Source organism: Mesoplodon bidens, assembly GCF_964165515.1.
Source record: "Mesoplodon bidens genome assembly, contig: HAP1_SCAFFOLD_159, whole genome shotgun sequence".
NCBI classification, from domain to species: domain Eukaryota; kingdom Metazoa; phylum Chordata; class Mammalia; order Artiodactyla; family Ziphiidae; genus Mesoplodon; species Mesoplodon bidens.
In genome coordinates, this window is record NW_027672558.1 from 619,396 (window position 1) to 642,922 (window position 23,527).

The 23,527-nt window shown below is 37.0% G+C and overlaps 1 protein-coding gene across 1 annotated transcript; it reads right to left on the bottom strand.

Moving 5' to 3' along the window:
- Window positions 1-213: 213 nt before the first annotated feature.
- On the bottom strand, window positions 214-22,556 carry CLIC2 (chloride intracellular channel 2). The gene is made up of 6 exons (XM_081259282.1): window positions 22,257-22,556; window positions 15,760-15,869; window positions 15,509-15,634; window positions 3,937-4,043; window positions 3,101-3,282; window positions 214-2,136 (listed from the first exon to the last, which is right to left on the bottom strand). Exons 1-6 carry the CDS (start codon window positions 22,311-22,313, stop codon window positions 1,975-1,977), a joined length of 744 nt encoding a protein of 247 aa, XP_081115408.1. The 5' UTR covers window positions 22,314-22,556; the 3' UTR covers window positions 214-1,974.
- Between the last annotated feature and the right edge of the window lie 971 nt (window positions 22,557-23,527).

Consider the following 23,527-nt stretch of genomic DNA (forward strand, 5'->3'; position numbering starts at 1 on the left):
TAGATCTTAAAAAACTTGACTCTTTGAAATCCTATCAGTGAGAATAAAAGGACCTGAGATGTTCAGGGAAGTCACAACTTTGCCATCTAGTCCAGGTACAATTGTCTCAGATCAGGGTCTTCCATCAAAGAGGGGACACAACATTATGTATTTATCTTAACTCTGGCTCCAAGGACAGTGCATTGAGCCCTTTCTATACCCAGGCCTGTTAACTCTTTTTGTTTTTTAATTTTATTGAAGTATAGTTGATTTACAATGCTGTGTTAATTTCTGCTGTACAGCATAGTGACTCAGTTATACATACATGTATATACATATTCTTTTCCATTATGGTTTATCAAAGGATATTGAATATACTTCCCTGAGCTATATACAGTAGGACCTTGTTGTTTATCTATCCATCCAATATATAATAGTTTGCCTCTGCTAATCTCACACTCCCAATCATTCCCTCACAACCCCCCCTTTGGCAACCACAGGTCTGTTGTCTATGTCTGTGAGTCTGTTTCGTAGATATGTTGATTTATGTCATATTTTAGATTCCACATATAAGTGATATCATATGATATTTGTCTTTCTCTTTCTGACTTACTTCACTTAGTATGACAATCTCTAGGTCCATCCACATTGCTGCAAGTGACATTAGTTCATTCTTTTTTATGGCTGAGTAATATTCCACTATATCTATCTATCTATATCTATGTCTATATACACACACACACCACATCTTCTTTATCCATTCATCTGTTGATGGGCATTTAGGTTGTTTCCAAGTCTTGGCTATTGTGAATAGTGTTGCTGTGAAAACAGGGATGCATGTATCTTTTCAAATTAAAGTCCTCTCTGGGTATATGCCCAGGAGTGGGATTGCTGAATCATATGGCAACTCTGTTTTTAGTTTTTTTGAGGAACCTCCATACTGTTTTCCATAGTAGTTGTACCAACTTATATTCCCACCAACAGTGTAGGAGAGTTCCCTTTCCTCCACACTGTCTCCAGCATTTATTATTTGTAGACTTTTTAATGATGGCCATTCTGACCAGTGTGAGCTGGTACCTCATTGTAGTTTTGATTTGCATTTCTCTAATAATTAGCGATGATGAGCATTTTTTCATGTGCCTGTTCCAGGCCTGTTAACTCTTTACTCGTTGCCTTACTTTTCTTTGAACCTATGAAGACACTGCTTTATTTAAATTTTATCTAGGGACTTCCCTGGTGGTCCAGTGGTTAAGACTCTGAGCTTCCACTGCAGGGGGCATGGGTTCCATCCCTGGTTGGGGAACTAAGACCCACATGCCCTGCAGCATGGCCAAAATATAAATAAATAAATTTTATGTAAATCCCACTAAGACTTCTAATAACACCTATCTCTCTTTTTTGAGGCTGAACTTTGTTTCTCTTTTGAAGGAGCAAAAGTAAACTTCAGTTTTTGTTTTCAGATTTGAGTGATTTGATTGTATTTTAACATGTATATTTGAGTACATGTAGTAATGGAACATTTTAAATTCTGTAGAAAGATTTGTGATTATCCTTTAAGAACAGTTTACTTTACCCTTTAATGGACAGCAACAAGACCTTTTGGTCAGTCAAATTTCTTAGTAAAATTGTTTTAATGATTTAGATGTAAATATTTCTAAGGAACAGTTTGAGACTGTGACTGTATGTCATTTGTAACTTCAGCCATCTGTTGAGCTTGCACACATGATGTATTCTAGCAAAAAATATTGATACTTTCCATATCATTTAAGATTGCAGTTGTTGTGCCATGGGAATTAAAAGGTGAAATGAAAATATGAAGACCTTTAAAATACACAGTGAGCAGATAGTTTGGATTAACTAGATACAGAAAATATAGCATTCTTTTTCATAAGAAAGTTGGATAAAGGAAACCATATTTTCCATATTCTTATTTCCAAATGATTTTCTAGTATGATAACAAGTGAAAAAAGAGGGTTTTCTACTGAAAGAGCTGTCCTAACTCTTTTGCTTAGCCACACTTGCATAGGTATTTTCAATTTCTTTGTCTTCAGGACACGTGTGGGTAAATTCTTCACGGGCATAGGCATTGTGGAGATAGCGCCAGACTCCTGAGAATTCTCCTGGAATGTCGAAATCACGGTATTTCTTTGCAGCAACCTAGGGTTTTGGAAAAAAAGAGGAAAAAGCAATTGGTAGTGAGGGGCATCAGTAAAATGCCTAGTGTGTAAAAACATATGTCAAAATTCAGGATCGGGCTTCCCTGGTGGCACAGTGGTTGAGAGTCCGCCTGCCGATGCAGGGGACGCGGGTTCGTGCCCCAGTCCGGGAAGATCCCACATGCCACGGAGTGGCTAGGCCCGTGAACCATGGCCACTGAGCCTGTGCATCCGGAGCCTGTGCTCTGCAGCGGGAGAGGCCACAGCAGTGAGAGGCCCGCGTATCACACACACACACACAAATCAGGATCATTGAGGACGTTACCTACACAAAAAGTACTACAAAATAAACTTAAAGAATCTTGGATTTACTACTTTAATGTTTTGTCTACAAATGTAGACAAAACTCCATGCTTGTAATCATTTTTATATTTATGGTGTATTTAATTATGAATGTTTAGAAGAAGGAAGCATAGAAAAAGAGCACAGATCTTTTCACTGTTTAGGGTCCGACAGTGTCTTACTTCTTTATGTGTTCTTTGTGTCTGGCATAGGACCTGAGATAGAATAAGGTCTGTTCAATAAAAATTTGTTAAATTCGATTAGATAATAATAATATTAATAGCTCACTTTATTATCACTTGTTATGATCCAGACACTTTTCTAATATTTCATATGTCTTAATTTTCTCAACAGTTCTGTGAAATGGGTACTATTACCCTTGTTTTGTAGACAAGACAATGGAAAACACCTTCTGATTTAGGAAGAAAGAAACAAGAAGTTTTTATGCTTCCTAGAGAAGATCATTATGGATTTTTCCTCTGAGGAGAAAAAGGAGACATACCTTATGCATAGTGATGATGACAAAGCCCTCATATAAAAACTCACACTGAATGGTCACTGTGCTTCCTGTTGGCAACTCCCAAACTCCTCTCAATCATTCAGCCGGCCCTATGAAGACTTACTTTAATAATGTTCAGTTTGGGTAACAAACTGCAGTCAGCCAGTGTCAGCTGATCCCCATCCAAGAACAATCTTCTGGAAACTGTGAGTTCCTCAGCACTGTCTGGATCAATTTCATCTAGAAGTGGGGTGTTCAAGTAGTCATCCAGACGCTTAAATTCTTTGAGCAGAGATTTTTCAAAATCTGAGGCAATGAAGTCAATGGGTTACTTATAAATGTGCGGTCTTCATGACTAAATACATTCCCAATATGCTTTTCACACATTTAGACATCTCTATATACTTAACTAGAATGCTCAACTACCCACTGATAAGACAGAATCAAATGTTTAATCAAATGGTGAGTAGACATATTTTTGGACTCTTCTTGAGGAGGTAAATTGGGAGGAGAGTCAAAGAAAAAGAAAGGTAATATATATTATCACTCAAGAAGAGTCAGAAAGTGGAATCAGAGACTAATAGCTCTCATGATTCAGAGAATAGTAAACCTATTCGAGAGTGTTTGTGAGAAATGGTAGGTGCTATGGTTTAAGAAACCTTAAAGGTACACAAGACTGGGAAAGTTGGGGGGGTTAAGAAATACAGTCCAGCAGTTAGTTCACCCCTGGCATGTCAATGTTCTAATAGAGCTAAGTTGGTGATTCCTATATTGAATATTAGATTCTAAATCCAATAAAACTTCATGCAAGGAATTTCAGAAGAGAGAACAGAGAGTGAGATGAAGAGTATTCCCCAATATATACTATATATTCAGGAAAGTCCTATTTTAGTTGAGTCAGAATATGAGAGTGAGCATGTGAGTGAGCAAAATGAAAAGACTTAAAGAAAGGTATCTTACTCTTATTTGCCTCCTTTTGTGCATTCTTAATGTATGCAGAAAACTTGGCAAAGAGGTTACAGCCCACGTCAAAAGACTCCTTGTTCTTGGGACTCAGGTGAGGATACCTTAAAAAGAAACATCACTGCACATAACATTCACCCATAACAAGACATAGACCTGGTGTCTTTGTTGCACTCTACTGAGAGAAGTTTTGGAAAATTGTGCTGGAAACTGAAGGTGCTGAGAAACCTTTCATTGGAAATATGTTTCTTTCCCACTCTGAGAATTCTTTAGCTTCTAAAGTTCACAGGGAAGCCAACTGTTTGGAATTCAAGGCTCATTTATCTACAGAAACAGTGTTTCAAATGGCTGTTGGGTCCCCATACTTGCTCCTAAAAGCCTGTTTGGCAGAAGATATGGTGGTAATACATTTTCAAAGATAAGTAGTAGGAAAAAACATGGCTTCAAATAACAAAATACATAAAAGAATAAAGAGGATGGAGAGGATGGGGGGAAAGTAGCCAAGATGTCCTCCTCTTAGTAATACAAAGTTAATTTAGCATAATAAATTAAAGTAATGTAATAATGTAACTTACCACATTAACAAATTAAGGAAAACCATATGATCATGAATAGATGCCCAAAAAGGGTTCAGTGAAAATCAATTCCTATTCATAAAACCCCACACTAGCAACTAGAAATGGTTGAGCCAAACACTTAGCCATCTTCTTTGATCCCTCTTTCTCTCCATGGCCACATTTGATCCATTAGCAACTCCAGCCAGACTACCTTTCAAAATGTATCCAGAATTTGTCCACTACTCACCACCTCCACTGCTCCCTACCTGGTCCAAAGCCTATATTACTGCAACACTTTGATTATCCCCCCTCTCCCATGCTTATCCCTCACACTCCCAGGACATTCTCCACTTGCTGCCAGAGCAGTCATGTTAAAACTTGTCATATCATGTCTCTTTCCTACTCATTACCTTGCAATGTCTCCATCTCATTCAGACTCAGAGCCCAAGTCTTCACAGTGGTCTACAAGGGCCAGTGTGATCTGACCCAAGCTTACCTTCTGCTCTCATCACTTCCTACTCTCTTCCTTACTTCACTTCACACTGACCTCCTTGCTCTTCTTCAAAGAGGCCTGACAAGCTCCAACCCCAGGTCCTTTTCACTTGGTCTGCCCCTAAATAAAGTGCTTTCCCTCATTTATGCACATGGCCCTCTCTCCCTCTTCTTTCAGGTATTTTAATCTGATATATCCTCCTAAGTGAGGCCTTTCTCTGGCCACCTTATCGGACATTGCAACCTCTCCCCTGGCCCTAACACTCACTACTTCCCTCCCTTGCTTTACTTTTTCTTAGTGTTTATCATCATCTAAAATAGTTTATATTTTGCTTTTTATCGTGCTTATTTTCTCTCTTCCTTAACTAAAATGTAAGCTCGGCTAGGGCAGAGAGCTTTTGCCCATTTTATTCACTGATGTGTCCCAAATGCCTAGAAGAGTACCTGACACTTAGTAAGTATTCAGTAAATATTTGTTAAATGATTAAATGAATTTATTAATTTCTTTAACTTGGTCAAAAGTATCCATCAAAAATTTTCAGCAAGCATCATTTTTAATGGTGAAATGTTAGCACTATTTCCTTTAAAATCAGTAAAGGATGAAGATAATCATGAAGGCCAGACACTATAAAACTCTTAGAGGAAAACATAGGAAGAACACTCTTTGACATAAATCACAGCAAGATCTTTTTTTTATCCACCTCCTAGAGTAATGGAAATAAAAACAAAAATAAACAAATGGGACCTAAGGAAACTTCAAAGCTTTTGGACAGCAAAGGAAACCATAAACAAGATGAAAAGACAACCCTCGGAATGGGAGAAAATATTTGCAAGCGAATCAATGGACAAAGGATTAATCTCCAAAATATATAAGCAGCTCATGCAGCTTAATATTAAAGAAACAAACAACCCAATCCAAAAATGGGCAGAAGACCTAAATAGACATTTCTCCAAAGAAGACATACAGATGGCCAAGAAGCACATGAAAAGCTGCTCAACATCACTAATTATTAGAGAAATGCAAATCAAAACTACAATGAGGTATCGCCTCACACCAGTTAGAATGGGCATCATCAGAAAATGTACAAACAACAAATGCTGCAGAGGGTGTGGATAAAAGGGAACCCTCTTGCACTGTTGGTGGGAATGTAAATTGATACAGCCACTATGGAGAACAGTATGGAGGTTCCTTAAAAAACTAAAACTAGAATTACCATATGATCCAGCAATCCCAATACTGGGCATATACCCAGAGAAAACCATAATTCAAAAAGACACATTCACCACAATGTTCATTGCAGCACTACTTACAATAGCCAGATCATGGAAGTAACCTAAATGCCCATCAACAGACAAATGGATAAAGAAGATTGGTACATATATACAATGGAATATTGCTCAGCCATAAAAAGGAACAAAATTGAGTCATTTGTTCAGACGTGGATGGATCTAGAGACTGTCATACAGAGTGAAGTAAGTCAGAAAGAGAAAAAGAAATATCGTATATTAATGCATGTATGTGGAACCTAGAAAAATGGTACAGATGAACCAGTTTGCAGGGCAGAAGTTGAGACACAGATGTAGAGAACAAACGTATGGACACCAAGGGGGGAAAACCTCAGTGGGGTGGGGATGATGGTGTGCTGAATTGGGCGATTGGGATTGACATGTATACACTGATGTGTATAAAATTGATGGCTGATAAGAATCTGCAGTACAACAAACAAACAAACAAACAAAAAACAACTAATACTAAACTTCCTTTCGGTTATTTGTATGGAAATATGTTAATATAAATGTTTTAGACATTTCATGAAATTTCTAAAAATCTTATATGTTCTGGTATAATGTTATAAGTCATAATTCTAGTTATGACTTTAAAATGTATATCTCAGAAATAACTAAATTTCCTTGTCAATTGAATTATTATGAACTTTCATCAAATATTTAACTGTGGTCATTTTTAAGTCTTTGGTCATTTACAGACAGTTCTGGGTGTACTCTGATGCTTTTGCAAAAATGTTCCTATAAAAGGGTTTCATCTTCAAGGCATTCATGGAAAAGACTCTTACAAGTACAGATTTCTGGTAACTGACTATACTGCTGAACTGAATGAATAAGCATTTTCAGAACTCTAATGGAAAACTGATGAATTCATAAAAGTGCTAACAAAAGATCAAGATGAAAAAAATTAATTACATGGGACTGAGTGAACTGATGAGGATGATTATAATTTTTGTGACTTTCTGTTTGAATTTTAAAAAAATCCCAAAAGGACTCAGAGGCAAAATATATACAAATCAATTTTCACTGCAAAGTAAAGGAACTGCTACAGTGGAGGATTACTGGACTGAATGTCAATATTATGACATAGTATGATTGTGTTTCATGTTTGGTAATTGCAATCATTGTTGCTTTTGTTGTGGTCATCCATTTACAATGCTTGGTGTCAGTTTATTTATCTCTTGTAAAAATAAAATACAGTGTGTGTGTGTGAAAAAAAATGGGCATTGTGGTTTTGATTTGCATTTATCTAATGACTAATGACATTAAGTACCTTTGCAAGTACTTGTTCACCACTTGTATATATTCTCTGGAGAATTGTTTACTCAAATCCTCTTTCCATTTTAAAATTAGGTTGTTTGCTTTCTGTTATTGAATTGTAAGAGTTCTTTCATATATTTTGGATACTAGTCACATACAAGGAAACCACCATAAGGCTATCAGCTTATTTTTCTGCAGAAACTTTGCAGGCCAGAAAGGAGTGACATGATATATTTAAAGTTCTGAAAGGGAAAACCTACAACCTGGGATACTCTACCCAGCAAAGTTATCATTCAGAATTGAAGGAGAGGTAAAGAACTTCTCAGACAAGAAAAAACTAAAGAAGCTCATCAATACTAAACCAACCCTAAAAGAAGTGTTAAAGCGTCTTCTCTAAGTGGAAAAAGAATATTATTTTTCTCTTGCTGCCTTTAGAATTCTCTCTTTATCTTGAAATTTTGCCATTTTAACTATGATATGTGTTGGTGTGGGTCTCTTTGGGTTTATCTTGTTTGGGAGTCTCTGTGCTTCCTGTACCTGGAAATCTTTTTCCTTCATCAGCTTCAGGAAATTTTCAGCCATGATTTCATCAAATACCTTTCTATCCCTTTCTCTCTTTTCTCCTTTGGGGATCCCCATAATGTGAATATTAGTACATTTGATGTTGTCTCAGAGGTCCTTTAAACGTTCCTCATTTCTAAAAATTTTTCTTTCTACTGTTCTGATTGGGTTATTTCCATTATTCTATCTTCCAGATCATCTAATTTTTCTATTTTCTATTTTCTTCTTTTGCTGTATGTGCTTTTGGTGTTATATCTAAGAATCCATTGCCGAATACAAGGTCTTGAAGATTTACCTCTATATTTTCTTCTAAAAGTTTTATAGTTTTAATCCACACATTAGGTCTGATATATTTTAAGTTGATTTTAGTATATGATGTGAGGTAAGGGTATAACTTTATTTTTTTGGCATGCCAATGTGAATATCTAGTTGTCCCAGCACCACTTGTTGGAGAGACTCTTCTTTCACCATTGAATGGTTTTGGCATTCTTGAAAATCAGTTGACCACAGATGTATGGGTTTATTTTTGGACTTTCAATTCTATTCCAGTGGTATATTATTATGCAAGTACTGATTGTTTTGATTACTGTAGTTGTGTAGTAAGTTTTGAAATCAGGAAGCATGAGTCTTCCAATTTTTTTGTCTTTATCAAAGACTATTTTAGCTATTTGTGATCTCTTTCAATTCCATATGAATTTGAGGATTGGCTTTTTCATTTCTGTAAAAACACCATTGGAATTTTGGGTGGTATTGCATTGAATTAATAGATCACTTTGGGGAATATTTCTACATTAATATATTAGGTCTTCTAATCCATGAACATGGGATATTTGTATGGGTTGAATTCTGTCCCCCCAAAAAGGTATGTTGAAGTCATAAACTCCAATACTTCATAATGTAACCTTATTTTGAAATAAGATTGTTACAGCTGTGATAGTTAAGATGAGACCATATGGAGTAAGGTGGGCCCATTAATCCAGTATGACTGGTGTCCTTAAAAAAGAACACTTTGTGAAGAGGCAGAGACACAGGGAGACTGCTATGTGAAGATGGAGGGTTGGAGTTATGTATCTATAAGGTAATGATTGCTGAAAAACCATGAGAAGCTAGGAAGTTATTTTAGCAATTGTTTGTAGTCTTCACGTAAAAGTCTTTCTCTTCCTTGGTTAAATTTATTTCTAAGTAGTTTATTATTTTTGATGCTACTGAAAATGGAATTGTTTTCCTAATTTACTTTTTGGATGATTCACTGACAGTATATAGAAATAAATTTTTTTTTATTTTGATCTGTATCTTGCAACTGTGCTGAATTTTTATTAGTTCTAATAGTATTTTAGTGGACTTTAAAGGATTTTCTACATAAAAGATCATATCTGCCAGTATCATTTTACTTTTTCCTTTCCAATTTGGATTCTTTTTCTTTTTTTTTCCTGCATAATTGCTCTGGCTAGAACTTTCAGTACAATGTTGAATAGAAGTGGCAAAAATGGCATATTTGTCTTGTTTCTGATCTTTGGGAGAAAGTTTTCAATCCTTCACTTTTTTTTTCTTTCTTTTTTTTTTTTTTTTTTTTTTTTTGCGGTACACAGGCCTCTCACTGTTGTGGCCTCTCCCGTTGTGGAGCACAGGTTCCAGACGTGCAAGCTCAGCGGCCATGGCTCACGGGCCCAGCAGCTCCGCGGCATGTGGGATCTTCCCAGACTGGGGCACGAACCCGTATCCGCTGCATCGGCAGGCAGACTCTCAACCACTGCGCCACCAGGGAAACCCTCAATCCTTCACTTTTAAGTATGATGTTATCCATGGGTTTTTCATAGATTCCCTTTATCAGGTTAAGGAAGCTCCCTTTTATTCCTAGTTTGTTGAGTATTATCATAACATGGTGTTGGATTTTGTCACATGCTTTTTCTGCATCAACTGAGATGATCATGTGTGTTATTTTTCCTTTACTGGTGCTCTTTTATTTCTTATGTGACTTTGAATTACTTTCTAATGGCCTCTCATTTCTGCCTGAAGGACTTCTGATAGCATTTCTTGCAGAGCAGGCCTACTAGCAACAAAATCCCTCAGTTTTCCTTCATGTGGAATGTCTTAAGTTCTCTTTCATTTTTGAAGGATATTTTTGCCAGATATTGAATTCTTGGTTGATTTTTTTTTCTCTCAGCACTTTAAATATATCATCTCTCTGCCTTCTGGCCTCCATGATTTCTGATGAAACTTATCTGTTAATCTTATTGAGAATCCCCTCTACATGATGAGTCATTTATTTCTTGATGCTTTCAAGATTATATCTTTGGCTTTGGCTTTAGATAATTTTAAAATAATGTATCTTGGTGTTGATCTCTTTGAGTTTATTCCACTTGGAGTTTGTTGACCTTCTTGGATGTATAGGTTTATGTCTTTCATTAAACTTGGGAAGTTTTCAGCCATTGTTTTCTCAAATATTCTTTCTGCCTCTTTCTCTCTGCCATCTCTTCCCTTATCATGTGTATCTTTGTACATTTTATGGCATCCAACAGGTATGTTAGGCTCTGTTAATTTTCTTCCTTTTCCTTACACTGGGAACTCTCAATTAACTTATGTTCAGTTTTGCTGATTCTTTCTTCTGTCTGTTCAATCTGCTGTTGAACCCTCTAGTGAATTGTTCATTTTAGTTATTGTACTTTTCAACTCCAGAATGTCTATTTGATTCCTTTTTATTATGTATATTTTTATTGATATTCTCTCTTTATTGAGACATTATTTTCTTGGTTTCCTTTAATTCTTTGCCCATGGTTTTCTTTAGCTATCTAAACCTATTTAAGACAGTTGATTTAAAGTCTTTGTCTATTAACTCAGGGTCTGGGTTTCCTCAGAGACAATTTCTATTAATTTCTTTTTTTCTGTGAATGGGCCATACATTCTTGTTTTTTTGTTTTTTTTTAAGAAGATGTTGGGGGTAGGAGTTTACTGATTTATTTATTTATTTATTTTTGCTGTGTTGGGTCTTTGTTTCTGTGCGAGGGCTTTCTCTAGTTGTGGCAAGTGGGGGACACTCTTCATCACGGTGCGCAGGCCTCTCACTATCACGGCCTCTCTTGTTGCGGAGCACGGGCTCCAGACACGCAGGCTCAGTAGTTGTGGCTCACGGGCCTAGTTGCTCCGTGGCATGTGGGATCCTCCCGGACCAGGGCTTGAACCCGTGTCCTCTCCATTAGCAGGCAGATTCTCAACCACTGTGCCCCCAGGGAAGCCCCTTGTTTTTTTGACATGCCTTATATATATATTTTGAAAACAGGACACTTTAATGTTATAATGTGGAAACTCTGGAAAACAGATTCTTCCCTTCCCTTCCAACAAATAGGGTTTGTTGTTGCTTTTTTGGGTGTTGTTTATTTGTTTAGTGAATTTTCTGAAGTATTTTTGTAAAGTCTGTTCTTTCTTGTGTGTGGCCACTGAAATCTTTGTCTCATTATCTTTGGTCAGTTTATGATTTGACAGAGATTTCCTTAAACTCCTGGAAGCAAAACAAACAAAGAGACAAACAAACAACAAACCAAGGGATTAAAAGCTCTCCCGGTGTTTGTAAGCTGGCTCTGTGTTTGGGTACTCCTTCAATGCTTAGGTATGCAGTTTATAATTCTGCCTTAGCCTTCACTTTCTACTTGTGTGGTGCCTGAAGTTTAGCCAGAAGTGAAAGCTTAAAGTCTTCTCAGGTTATTTTTTCTGAGCATAGGTCAAGACATGGGCATGTGCTTGGACTTCTAGATTCCCTAGAATACATTAATTTAAAGCCCTTATTCCACTATCTCCCAAGTGTCTCAGCCTCTTTCTTTTTTTCTTTAAATAAGTTTATTTATTTATTTTTGGCTGTGTTGAGTCTTCATTTCTGCATGCAGGCTTTCTCTAGTTGCAGCGAGCGGGGGCTACTCTTAATTGCGGTGCGTGGGCTTCTCATTGCAGTGGCTTCTCTTGTTGCAGAGCATGGGCTCTAGGTGCATAGACTTCAGTAGTTGTGGCTCGCAGGCTCAGTAGTTTTGGCACGTGGGCTCAGTAGTTGTGGCGCATGGGCTTAGTTGCTCCGTGGCATGTGGGATCTTCCTGGATGAGGGCTCGAACCTGTGGCCCCTGCATTGGCAGGCAGATTCTTAACCACTGCACCACCAGGGAAGTCCCATCTCAGCCTCTTTCTTTGCAGACTTTTCAGTTTGTCTATTGCTTTCTCCAAGTTTTATTCCTTGCCCCATGTGGCAGTGGCTAATACATTTGCTTCTAAACGCCTTCCATGAGTGCCAACAAGGAAGCTTCCTCAGCCCTAAGGAAGCTCCAAAGAAGGTGAAAAAAAAGGCAAACCCTTGAGCCAATCCCTCAAGGTGCCACCAGGTCAAATCACACAACCACAGTTATTTGAGAATAAGGTCCATATCCTGTCCTCTGGTATGAGCAACCTGTTTCTGCAATGTGGACTGCTCTCTTTAAGGCTTCTAAAGAGCTGAGTAGTTGAGGATGGTAACAGGGTAACCTAAAATGCCACAGGGCTCTCTTACTGAAATTTTGCTTCTTTATTCTTCATTAAGAAACCCCAGCCTGCTTGTAAATTTTTGGTTAGATTCCAGAGTTCTGGCAAAGTTGATTCTGACAGCTTTTGCTGGGCTATTAATTGCTATTATGGAGGGATAACATTTTGGAGTTCCCTACTCCACCATTTTCATTGATGTGGGCATCTAACAGGTTTTAAAATTTTAGATGAAACAAAGATTATATGGAAGAGCTCTTGTATTTAGCAATGTGGCAGACTAAATAACCACTCTAGGGGACCTTGTCAAAAGAAAGTTCATTTTAGCATTGTTTGTAACACCAAAACTTGGAAAAAATCTTCCAGCTGTTTCTCCGACAATGGTAACTATTATGAACCAGGGATTTTTATGTGTTATCCTATATTTCCTTTTAAAAATGGAAGATTTTATTCCAGTTATCCAATTCCTGCTCCACCACTGACTGTTGCGTGTGTCAAGAAGAAGGTAGAAAGAACTTGTCTTTTAATTTATTTGACTGTTCGACCATTAATATCTAAGAGAGATGTTGCGCATCACTCAAAGATCCTGGACTTTGAACTGGATGCAGTAACTGTAGGGGACTTGGGAGTTATCTCTCTTGGGAGTAAGTGTGTTCCATGTATGGGAATAAGCATACACACATATATTTGGATGGTCAGAGGGGCAGAATATGGAAGATAACACAGTTATGTACCACTTTCTCCCTCTCTCTCTCTCCCTCTCTCTCTGTCTCTCATTAACTGAATCTTATTTTGTTAGGGATGGCAATACACCTGGATGAAATCTATGTTTCCTAGCTTCCCTTTGTACTTAGGTATGACTATGTGAATTACTTCTGAATAATGAGATGTTAATGGAAATTGTTGAATGTGGCTTCTGTGAAAGCTCCTTAAAGCTGACTTGCATCTTTTGCCCTTTGCCCTTCTCCTTCTTCCTGTGTGGGAGTTAGATCTGTTGCCTGGAATTCCAGCAAACATATTGTCACCGTGAATTAAACTTAAGACTGGAAAACTCACCTGAAGAATGGCAGAGAAAAAATATTAGATAGAGCCTGGGTCCCCAGTGAAATTATAGAGCTGTCATTCTACCCCTACAATGCCTAACTCTTGGTGTCTTATTATGTAAGGAAAATAAAACCCATATTTATCTAAGCCACTACTTTTTGGGTCTCTAGTTATCAGAGTTGAATGCAATCCCTAAATGATACATAAGCTAATAGAAAATCAGAAGAATTTGACAAGGTAATTCACAGAACAAAACCAAATGCTCAACCAACATGTGTAAAGATGTTCTAATTCACCTATTATTCAGGGAAATGCAACTAAAGTATCAATGAGATATCACTACACCCGTCAGGTTGCCATGAATTTTAAAAGAGTGATAATGCATAGTACTACAGATATGTGGGAAAAGTGTATATTTATACACTGATGGGTAAAGCAGTAAAAATTTTAAAAGATATACACCATCTGAATTTTACTCCTGGAAATCTATTCCACTGGAATAAAAACACCAGTACATCAGGACATATGAGCAAGCATGTTATTTATAACACTGTTTGTAGTGGTAAAAAACTGGAAGGAAAGGGAATTTGTTATTGTGCTTATATGAACAAAAAAAGGGTATGAAAAGATAACACAATAGATTTTTTCATTAGTTAATCTTTGGGAACAAGAAAAGGTTGGAGAGATGGTTTGAGGAGAGGCAGTAGTAGAGGAGGATGGATGAGGAGAAAAGAACAAAATAAGACTCAATACTTGGAGCTGGTGCTTAAAATATAAGAAGCCACCAATAATGGATGAAAGAGATATAGTATAGGCACACAGAAAAGAATCTAGAATAGTATCCCTAATTTCTTAGGTAGGAAGAATTTTGGACTGATAGAACCTTTTATTTATCATATGTATGTGTAATGATTAAGACGTTATTTTTTAGAGCAGTTTTAAGTTTACAACCAGACTTCTGACCAGTGAAAACTGTGGGATAATAAATGAGTGACATTTTAAGACACTGAGTTTGTTGCACAGAAATAAAAAATGAATACAGTAGGCTTATTGTTTCCAGATACTATCCTGGGTGGGCAGAGACATACAGCTGTCATTCAAGTGTAGACAGTGCAGTTATGGCCTCTGGCTAACTGTGAGAGACCTGTTTCCTGGTTTTCTTGTGTTGGGTATGTTCTATCTTCATGCCATCAGTGGTATAACGGACTAGTCCTGACCAGTCCTCATGGACTATTCAGCGCTATTACCCCATGCCCTCGCTCCTAACTCACCATAGGCTTCTTCTCTATTTCTAGACTACAGAGAATTTACTTTCTTATTTTAAGCAAGCTATGCATTTTTAAAATAATTTGAAATATTATATTGACTGTGTATTTGAAGTTGAAGGGGGGAAGTTTATGTGTGATAGACATAATATTTCTCAACCTGTAGAGCTAAGAGATCAGACTGAATTAAAGGCTATTTCAAAATTGTAGATCTTCTGAGGGTTCTACAATAAAATAAGTCTGATTTCTGTCAGTATAAATGTCCCCAAACCTCATTATGGATCAGATAACATGGATAAAATTAAATGTGGCCTAAAGTTCTTGTCTTTCCTAAATTTCCAAGTGTATCCTTTGACCATTCCTAATATACTACTTGCATCACATAAAGTTTTAATAGCTTTACATATGTTAAATAAATAATTATGTAGTAAAGTTTTCTAATCATACATGGAGTGATCGGGGGATCTTTGCAAACTTTTCTAGAAAGATAGCAAAAGAGAGGTCTGAAATTGAAAAAGAGTTAGATGTTTAGAAGAATCCTCAATCTGCAATAAATAAGCCAATAAAATAGATTATCTCAAGAACAATAATATCCTGTAAAAATGTTGTACCTTGGAGGAGCCAGTGTGTGCTCTAGGAACTCCTCAATTTTAATGAAGTCTGTTTTCAACTCCTTGTTATATATCAGGAAGGGAGGATTGGTGCCTGGGGCTAAGTCCTTCAGCTCTTCAGGCTTTCTATGATTATTGAAAATAAGCAGAGTTAGGCGTCTAGGTAAAGTACACATTATGCAAACACCAACATTGTATTGGTGTCTACTGATTTTAATCCCCAGAATGAAACATGTCCTGATTTGTCTTACCTGGTCATGTCAACAGTAGTCACATTGAATTTAACTCCTTTAAGCCAGAGGATCATAAAAAGGCGTTGGCAAAAGGGACAGTTTCCAATACTCTCCCCATCACTTCCAGCCTATTAAGATAAAGAAAGTCTTCATTCATTCATTTGCTCAATAAATATGTATTGAGTGCCTGCTGGGAAATAAGCTAGTTGTTAGAGACAAAGTTGGTAGTCCTTAATCTCTTGAATTCTACCATCTGTGGGCAGAGAGAGATAATGAAGCAAATACTTTCATTGTATGTAAAATTACCAGAGTGATGAGTACATAACAACAGAATGCTGACTAAAGACTATGTTCATTTTCCATTTTCATAGATCCTGCCAAATTTCCTTCTTGAAAGGTATATTCAGTATTTTCACTGGACCTTTGATTTCCTTATTCTGTGACTTGTTTGTTCATGACAATTTTATATTTTTCTATTAAGGTGATGACCTTTTCCTTATTACTTTGGAAAAATTACTTGTATACTAAAGACACTAACTCTTTTTGATAATGTTACATGTAATTTTTAAACAATGTCCTATGTAAAATTTTAATTTTACATAAAAACTTATATTGTTTTCCTTTATGAAATCTGGTTTTTCTGATCTGCTTACACAGCTGTTATGTACATCAAGGTTGCAAAGAAAAAAATTACTTTCTTATTTTGCTTTACCATAAAGATGTTCTCTCATGTTTTCTTCTGGTAACTTTATGGTTTCATTTTTGCATTTGTTTCATCTATTTAGAATTTATTTTGGCATAAGGAATGTATTGGGGCTCCAGCTTTATTATTTTTATTTTACAAATAGTTAATAGTTGTCTTAATACCACTCATTTAAAAATTCATCTTTTGCTCAACATAGCAAATTATTAGAGAAAGGCAAATCAAAACTACAATGAGGTACCACATCATACTGGTCAGAATGGCCATCATTAAAAGTCTACAAATAATAATTGCTGGAGAGGGTGTGGAGAAAAAGGAACCCTCCTACACTGCTGGTGGGAACATAAATTGGTGCAGCCACTATGGAGAACAGTATGGAGGTTCCTTAAAAAATTAAAAATAGAGTTACCATATGATCCAGCAATCCTACTCTTGGGCATGTATCCAGACAAATCTATAATTTGAAAAGATACATGCACCCGTATGCTCATAGTAGCACTATTTAGAATAGCTAAGACATGGAAGCAACTTAAGTGTCCATTGACAGATGAATGGATTAAGAAGATGTGATATATGTATGTGTATATATATATATATATATATATATATATATATATATATATCCATTATAATATATAAAGGAATTGTATATATAATATACATATATAATGGAATGGTATATATATAATATATATATTATTTATATATTATATATATATATATATATATATGATGGAACACTACTCAGCCATAAAAAATGAAATAATGCCATTTGCAGCAACATGGATGTACCTAGAGATTATCATACTAAGTGAAGTAAACCACACAGAGAAAAACAAATATAGATATGGCTTATATGTGGAATCTAAAATATGACACAAATGAACTTATCTACGAAACAGAAACAGACTCATAGACATAGAGAGCAGACTGTGGTTGCCAAGGGGGGCAGGGGATGGGAGAGGCATGGATTGGGAGTTTGGGATTAGTAGATGAAAACTATTACATACAGAATGGATAAACAACAAGGTCCTACTGTATAGCACAGGAAACTATATTCAATATCCTGTGATAAACCATAATGGAAAAGAATATGAAAAAGGATGTGTGTGTGTATATATATATATATATATATATATATATATATATATATGTAACTGAATCACTTTGCTGTACAGCAGAAATTAACACAACATTGTAAATCAGAGACACTTCAGTGAAAAATGACCATATCTTACTTTATGTAAATTATACCTCAATAAATTGTATTAAAATGGAAAAGTTCAAAAAGAAGAACCAAAAAAACCTCAAATAAATGATATTATGCAGCGATTGCAGACGTTGCAATGACAAAGGTAAGGTTATAACCATGGAAGGGGGTGCCTGAGAGATTATGAAGAACAAGGTCGCTGGAGGAGAGAAAGCCAAGGATGTGAGAGGACAGAGTGTTGGAAGGGTCATTTGTGTAGATATTAAAATCACCAAGAATTATGATAGGCATAGTGTTGAAGAGTGTGACAATATTCCAGGAAATAAAATCCTTAAGAAGTAAGGGAAAGTGACCTGGGATTGGGAAGACTACTATAACAAGGAGGGGTAGTGGTTGGTTTAGTCTGATTTTATGAGACAACCTAGATATTTCTCTGAATGGGAGAGATAGAATGGTCTGGAAACAAGAATGAGGAGCAAAGACATCTAAAGACACCTACCCCATCACCACCCTCAGTGGTAATAGAAATGAAGAAGAAAGGGGAGTCACTCCTTGAGAAGGCTGTAGCTGATGTTGTCTCCTGAGGAGAGATCCAAGTTTTAGACACCTCAATCTCAACATGTCCCAAAGTGAATTCTTTCCCTTTTCTTTACTCCACACACTTACCTACTCTTTAGAGTTCCTAATCCTGTAAATTGCACTGCTATCTACTTTGGATTTGTGAATTGTGTTCCCCCCAAATTAAAATGTTGAATCCATGCCCCCCCAACGTGATGGTAGTTGGAGGTGAGGTGTTTGGGAAGTGATTGGTCTAGATGAGGTCATGAGGGTAGAACCCTTACGATGGGATTAATGCCCTTATGTGAAGAAACCAGAGCTCTCTCTCTCTTTTTCTTTCTCTCTTTCTTCATCTCCCCCAACAACCATGTATATAAGGTCACAGCAAGAAGGCACCTATCTATAATAAACCAGGAAGAGAGTTCTCACCAGAAACTGACCATGCTGACACCTTGATCTTGGACATAATTCTTGTTTTTTGGTAAATTTTCCTTTTCCTGGCAGTGAGTGCAACAGAGGAAATAATGTTTATTGTTGCTCTTTTGGGCATCAGGGAGTGAAGAGGTATGGGAAGAGGCAACCACCTTGGCAGCTGAATTTATTTTGTAACAGAAGTGAGGCTAAAGATCCAATCATAACTGGGGTTAGTGAATGGAAACTTGATTAGGCAGGAAGAAGAATGAAGTCTGATAATAGATACAGCAGGAAGGGTGGGTTGCCTTTGGCAAAAGGAAAGGCAAAACAGTGAGGTGTGGGGGAAATGCAGCACAATTTTACAGGAAAACTGAATTTTTTTCTGTTTATAATAATGCTGATTTAAAGTGCCACTACACAAAATGTATGAATATACAATGGAGAAGACAGGCTCTTCCATAAGTGGTGCTGGGAAAACTGGACAGCTACATGTAAAAGAATGAAATTAGAACACTCCCTAACACCATACACAAAAATAAACTCAAAATGGATTAAAGACCTAAATGTAAGGCCAGACACTATAAAACTCTTTGAGGAAAACATAGGCAGAACACTCTATGACATAAATCACAGCAAGATATTTTTGACCCACATCCTAGAGAAATGGACATGAAAACTACCACAATGTGGTCATTCACCAAAACAACTTTTTCTCTTTGCGTTTGTGATCTATGTTTCTAAACATGAAAAATAGTAATGGCTGGAACATCTGACATTTATTGAATGTTTACTATGTTAACAACTACTGTGTCTTACAAATTTATTTTATTTAATGCTTATAATGAAGACGATCCTGTGAGGTAGGTTCTGTCATTACTCTTGTTTTACAGATGAGGAAATTGAAGTTCAGAGAAGCTGACTTGCTCAAGTACACTCAGCTAGACAAGAGTTGATGACCCATACACTCTTCTCGTGTAGCTAATCCAGGACTGTCTACTCCACAATCCACACTCCTTAAACACTGCTTTCTCCCATCTAATAGTTTTATTGGATTTTTTATTAATCAGTCTTTATAATAGTCTTTATGATAGTTCTAAGATAATTTGAAAATGGTCTGAACATTCAGAGAAGAGTATCATCTCTTTTTCTATTTTACATTTATCAATAAAGACAAAAATATTACATTCAGGATTTTGGCCCAAATGTTAGAGTCTATAATGTTATGTACAAATCTATGAAAACGTAATTTTAGACTGGTAGAGAACACAAAAACTCCATTTATCAATGAACAACAAACCAATAAGATAAACTCTGCATTTAGATAAAACAAAATGTTAGAAAATCCTTTGTTCTTAGTTCCTGGATATAAATCTTGCCCAAATCATTCAGAGTTGAAAGGCAATGTTTTCACTCACTCCATGGAACACATGGGGGTGTGTGCTATAAATTCTAAATTGTGTCAGGAAAGGACTTACTTTCTTGTAGGGATCCCATCAGTGGCGTTGGGAAATTGTGGTAGGGTCCCCAGACATAGCTGGGGAAATTACAGACTCATTTAATCTTTAGAAAGATACCACATTATAAGGGAGATACAACTGGTAAACAGTAGTGCTTTTTAAATTTTCTCATTAACATTTTCACCCCTCTCAGTCCCTATTCCCCCTCTTCTATGAAACTTCTAGAGATCTTTGGAATCCATCTCAAAGCAAAGCAAAACAAAAACCCAGATCAGATGGTACTAAAGGTTCTTCCAGAAAATCTGTGACTTGTATCAATGTCATTAGATATGCTAACATCTAGAGGATTTCATCTAATGAAATTCTGGGAAATGTTACTAAAAAGTGTGCCAAATTGAAAACAATGAATTAAGATTATGCACAGCTATTTTAAGGGACTGGAATCTTGACCCTGCCATTTACTAGCTATGTGACCTTACGCAAAGCTACTTAGCTACTTTTTGCTTTAGTTTCTGTAACCATAAAATAGGGTTAATAATAAACCACTTAGCACAGCCCCTGCCATAAGTACTCAATAAATGATTAGGTTTTTAACCTGAAAGTTATTTAATTTAACATTTGCTCATCCAACGTGTGATTTCCTAACTTCCCCTGTCTAGATTACCACCCAAATTATGGGAAGTCTATGAAGATAAACACACAGATCAATGCCAACAACTGGTTAGAGGAGTTTGATTGGATTGAATAAACAAGTTTAGACAAAAGAAACTAGTTACCCTATGAAGAGACCTATTACCTCTGGTTTGGAATTGGTAGTTATAAAAAGTCAGTTAGGAAGTTAAGGCTTACTTATGTTGCCTCTGAGCAGTGACATGTTTGCTAGAATCCAGAGATAGGAGAAGTAGCTCTTATGCCCCACAGTCAAGCAAACACTTACTTGGATTGTTTTGCTATGCAGGAATTTAAGAGTCTCCTATAATTTTGAAAAGGCTGGTTAATTATGTCCTTGATGTATATATGTGACCAGTTGTAAAATATTTTAAAATTATTGTAAAAGTATTACTTTGGCCAACAGATGTTTAACCTAAAATTTGGTAAGCACACCTTATTTTATGCCTTTGTAGGCCATCAAGAGGCGATGTAGTTTTACAGGCAAGTTACTTAGACCTTATTTCCTTAGCTTACTTACCTAGAATTCATGAGGACAATATGACTAAAGTTTTGAGTACTATTACCACCACTACTACTGATGATACTACATTACTACTATTAACCTATCTTCTAAGTTGTTAGGACTAAATGAGATAATATACATAAAGTGTTAGAAAAGGGTTAAGCATGATATAAGAGTTTGTTATTATTATTACCATCCTGAATACTTCCAATAGTCAATGAAAATATAGAGAAAAATAGTTAATATAAGCAAGGATTTAGGAAACTATGTAATTTCTACTTGGAATAACCAGTAAAAGATTGTTTCTTTTTCTTGATGAGCTAATTTAGAAACACATGTTCCTTTCTCCTGCTTTAGGGGTTTTCCAAAGGGCTTTTCTGAAATGTTAAGACATTAAAAAAAAAAAAGCCAAGGCAAAATACCCCCTACTCATATAACAGGCACACAGACTCCTGGCTTTTCTCCTCTAGTGTCCATTTGACACTGCTGTGATGTTCATCCATTGTGGGAGAATTTTAGAAAGCTCTGTTTGGACCATGTGTGGGAATGAGGCTCTCAGGCCATTCTTGGCCCTCTCCTCCCCACATTCAGGCCTTCCAAAACATATCTCATAAAACACAGATTATGAGAACTGGAAAGCCCTTAAGGATCATTTTGTCAGGCTCATTTATTGTACAGATGGAAAAACAAAGAGGGAGGGAGGGATTTGTCCAAGGTTACATAGGACGTCACTAATAATACAATTTACTTGTTCTAACTACCAGCCAGTCTACTTGTCTTTCTACCATATCTTCTTGCTTTTTTCAGATGGGGTGTTTTTCTATTGTTATATAAGAGCAGCCAAACACCCAGGTATTCTTCTAGGACTCAGAGTGGGTATAAAATTAAAAAATTATTTCCTATCTCTAGCTGAAATGTTGACTTAAAAAAAAAAAAGCTGAGGTCCAGTGTCAAGGAATAATACATTCTCTATGCTCTCATTATAACTAGAAAACTTACCTTCACAAAAAGCTCAATTTCAGGGTCTGCTTGACTGCTGGGCCTCGGGTCCGCCATCTTTCTGTTTTTATTGCCAGTTTTCAGCCCCCTGCCTTCTTTTCAGTCCACAGTACTCACAGATTCTTTTCTTCCAGTTTTATCCAAAGGCTTAAATGAAGGTTGTGCTTTAAGAGGAAAGTCCAGCTTGTAATAGTCAGAGCTGGGCTAGTCTCTCTTCAAGAGGTGCAGAAAATTCTAGATGCTTGAGAGCAACTCTTGAATTCGTTTTCTTTCTTCCTCTTGACCTAACATTTGAATCAAGGAGGAGCCGATGACGTGTGTATAAACTGGCTGGCTAGAAGGGTGGGGGAGTTTCCAAAGACGCTTCAATGCTATGAGTCAGCAGAGAGAAACACATACACACAAACACACACATGCAGTTTCGAGATATCAAGCAGACCAGATGTTCTCTAGAGCTTCCCTTTGAATCCTGGGCTCCATGCCCAGAAAATGGCTTCTTATGCTGTTCTTGTAACCTTACAGCAGCAAAAATCTCTTCCAGGAAAAGGCCACAAATGACTCGGGTTTTAGCATTGTGAAGGATGTTTATCTAATGACACTGTCTAAACGTTGGTTTAAAAAGAAGTGGGCTTCCCCGGTGGCACAGTGGTTAAGAATCCGCCTGCAAATACAGAGGGGACACGGGTTCAAGCCCTGGTCCGGGTCCGGGAAGATCCCACATGCTGCGGAGCAACTAAGCCCGTGCACCACAACTACTGAGCCTGCGCTCTAGAGGCCACAAGCCACAACTACTGAGTCCACGTGCCACAACTACTGAAGCCTGCGTGCCTAGAGCCCATGCTCTGCAACAAGAGGAGCCACCGAAAAGAGAAGCCCATGCACTGCAACAAAGAGTAGCCCCCCTCACCGCAACTAGAGAAAGCCCACACACAGCAACGAAGATCCAATGCAGCCAAAACTAAATTTTTTTTAAAAAGTACACTTCATCAATGTCTACACCCTCAATTCTACTGCTGACACAGCCAGATTTCCCTTCTGCATTGCAAATTTCACTTCTCTTCTATAATCAGGGAATGTTTGATGGGTCGGTTGAGTCTGGAGGCATCTTTTGTGTGTCCCACCTTATTCTCTATTTCTGGGAAGGGTGGACTGGGAGGCGTCACTTCCTGGTTTTGGTATCTATATCAGGACTCGCAAGCGGTTCCGTATCTCTGCTTGTCAACACTGGGAACAGCAGTAAAATATCCAAATTGGTCACTCACTGTCTGCAG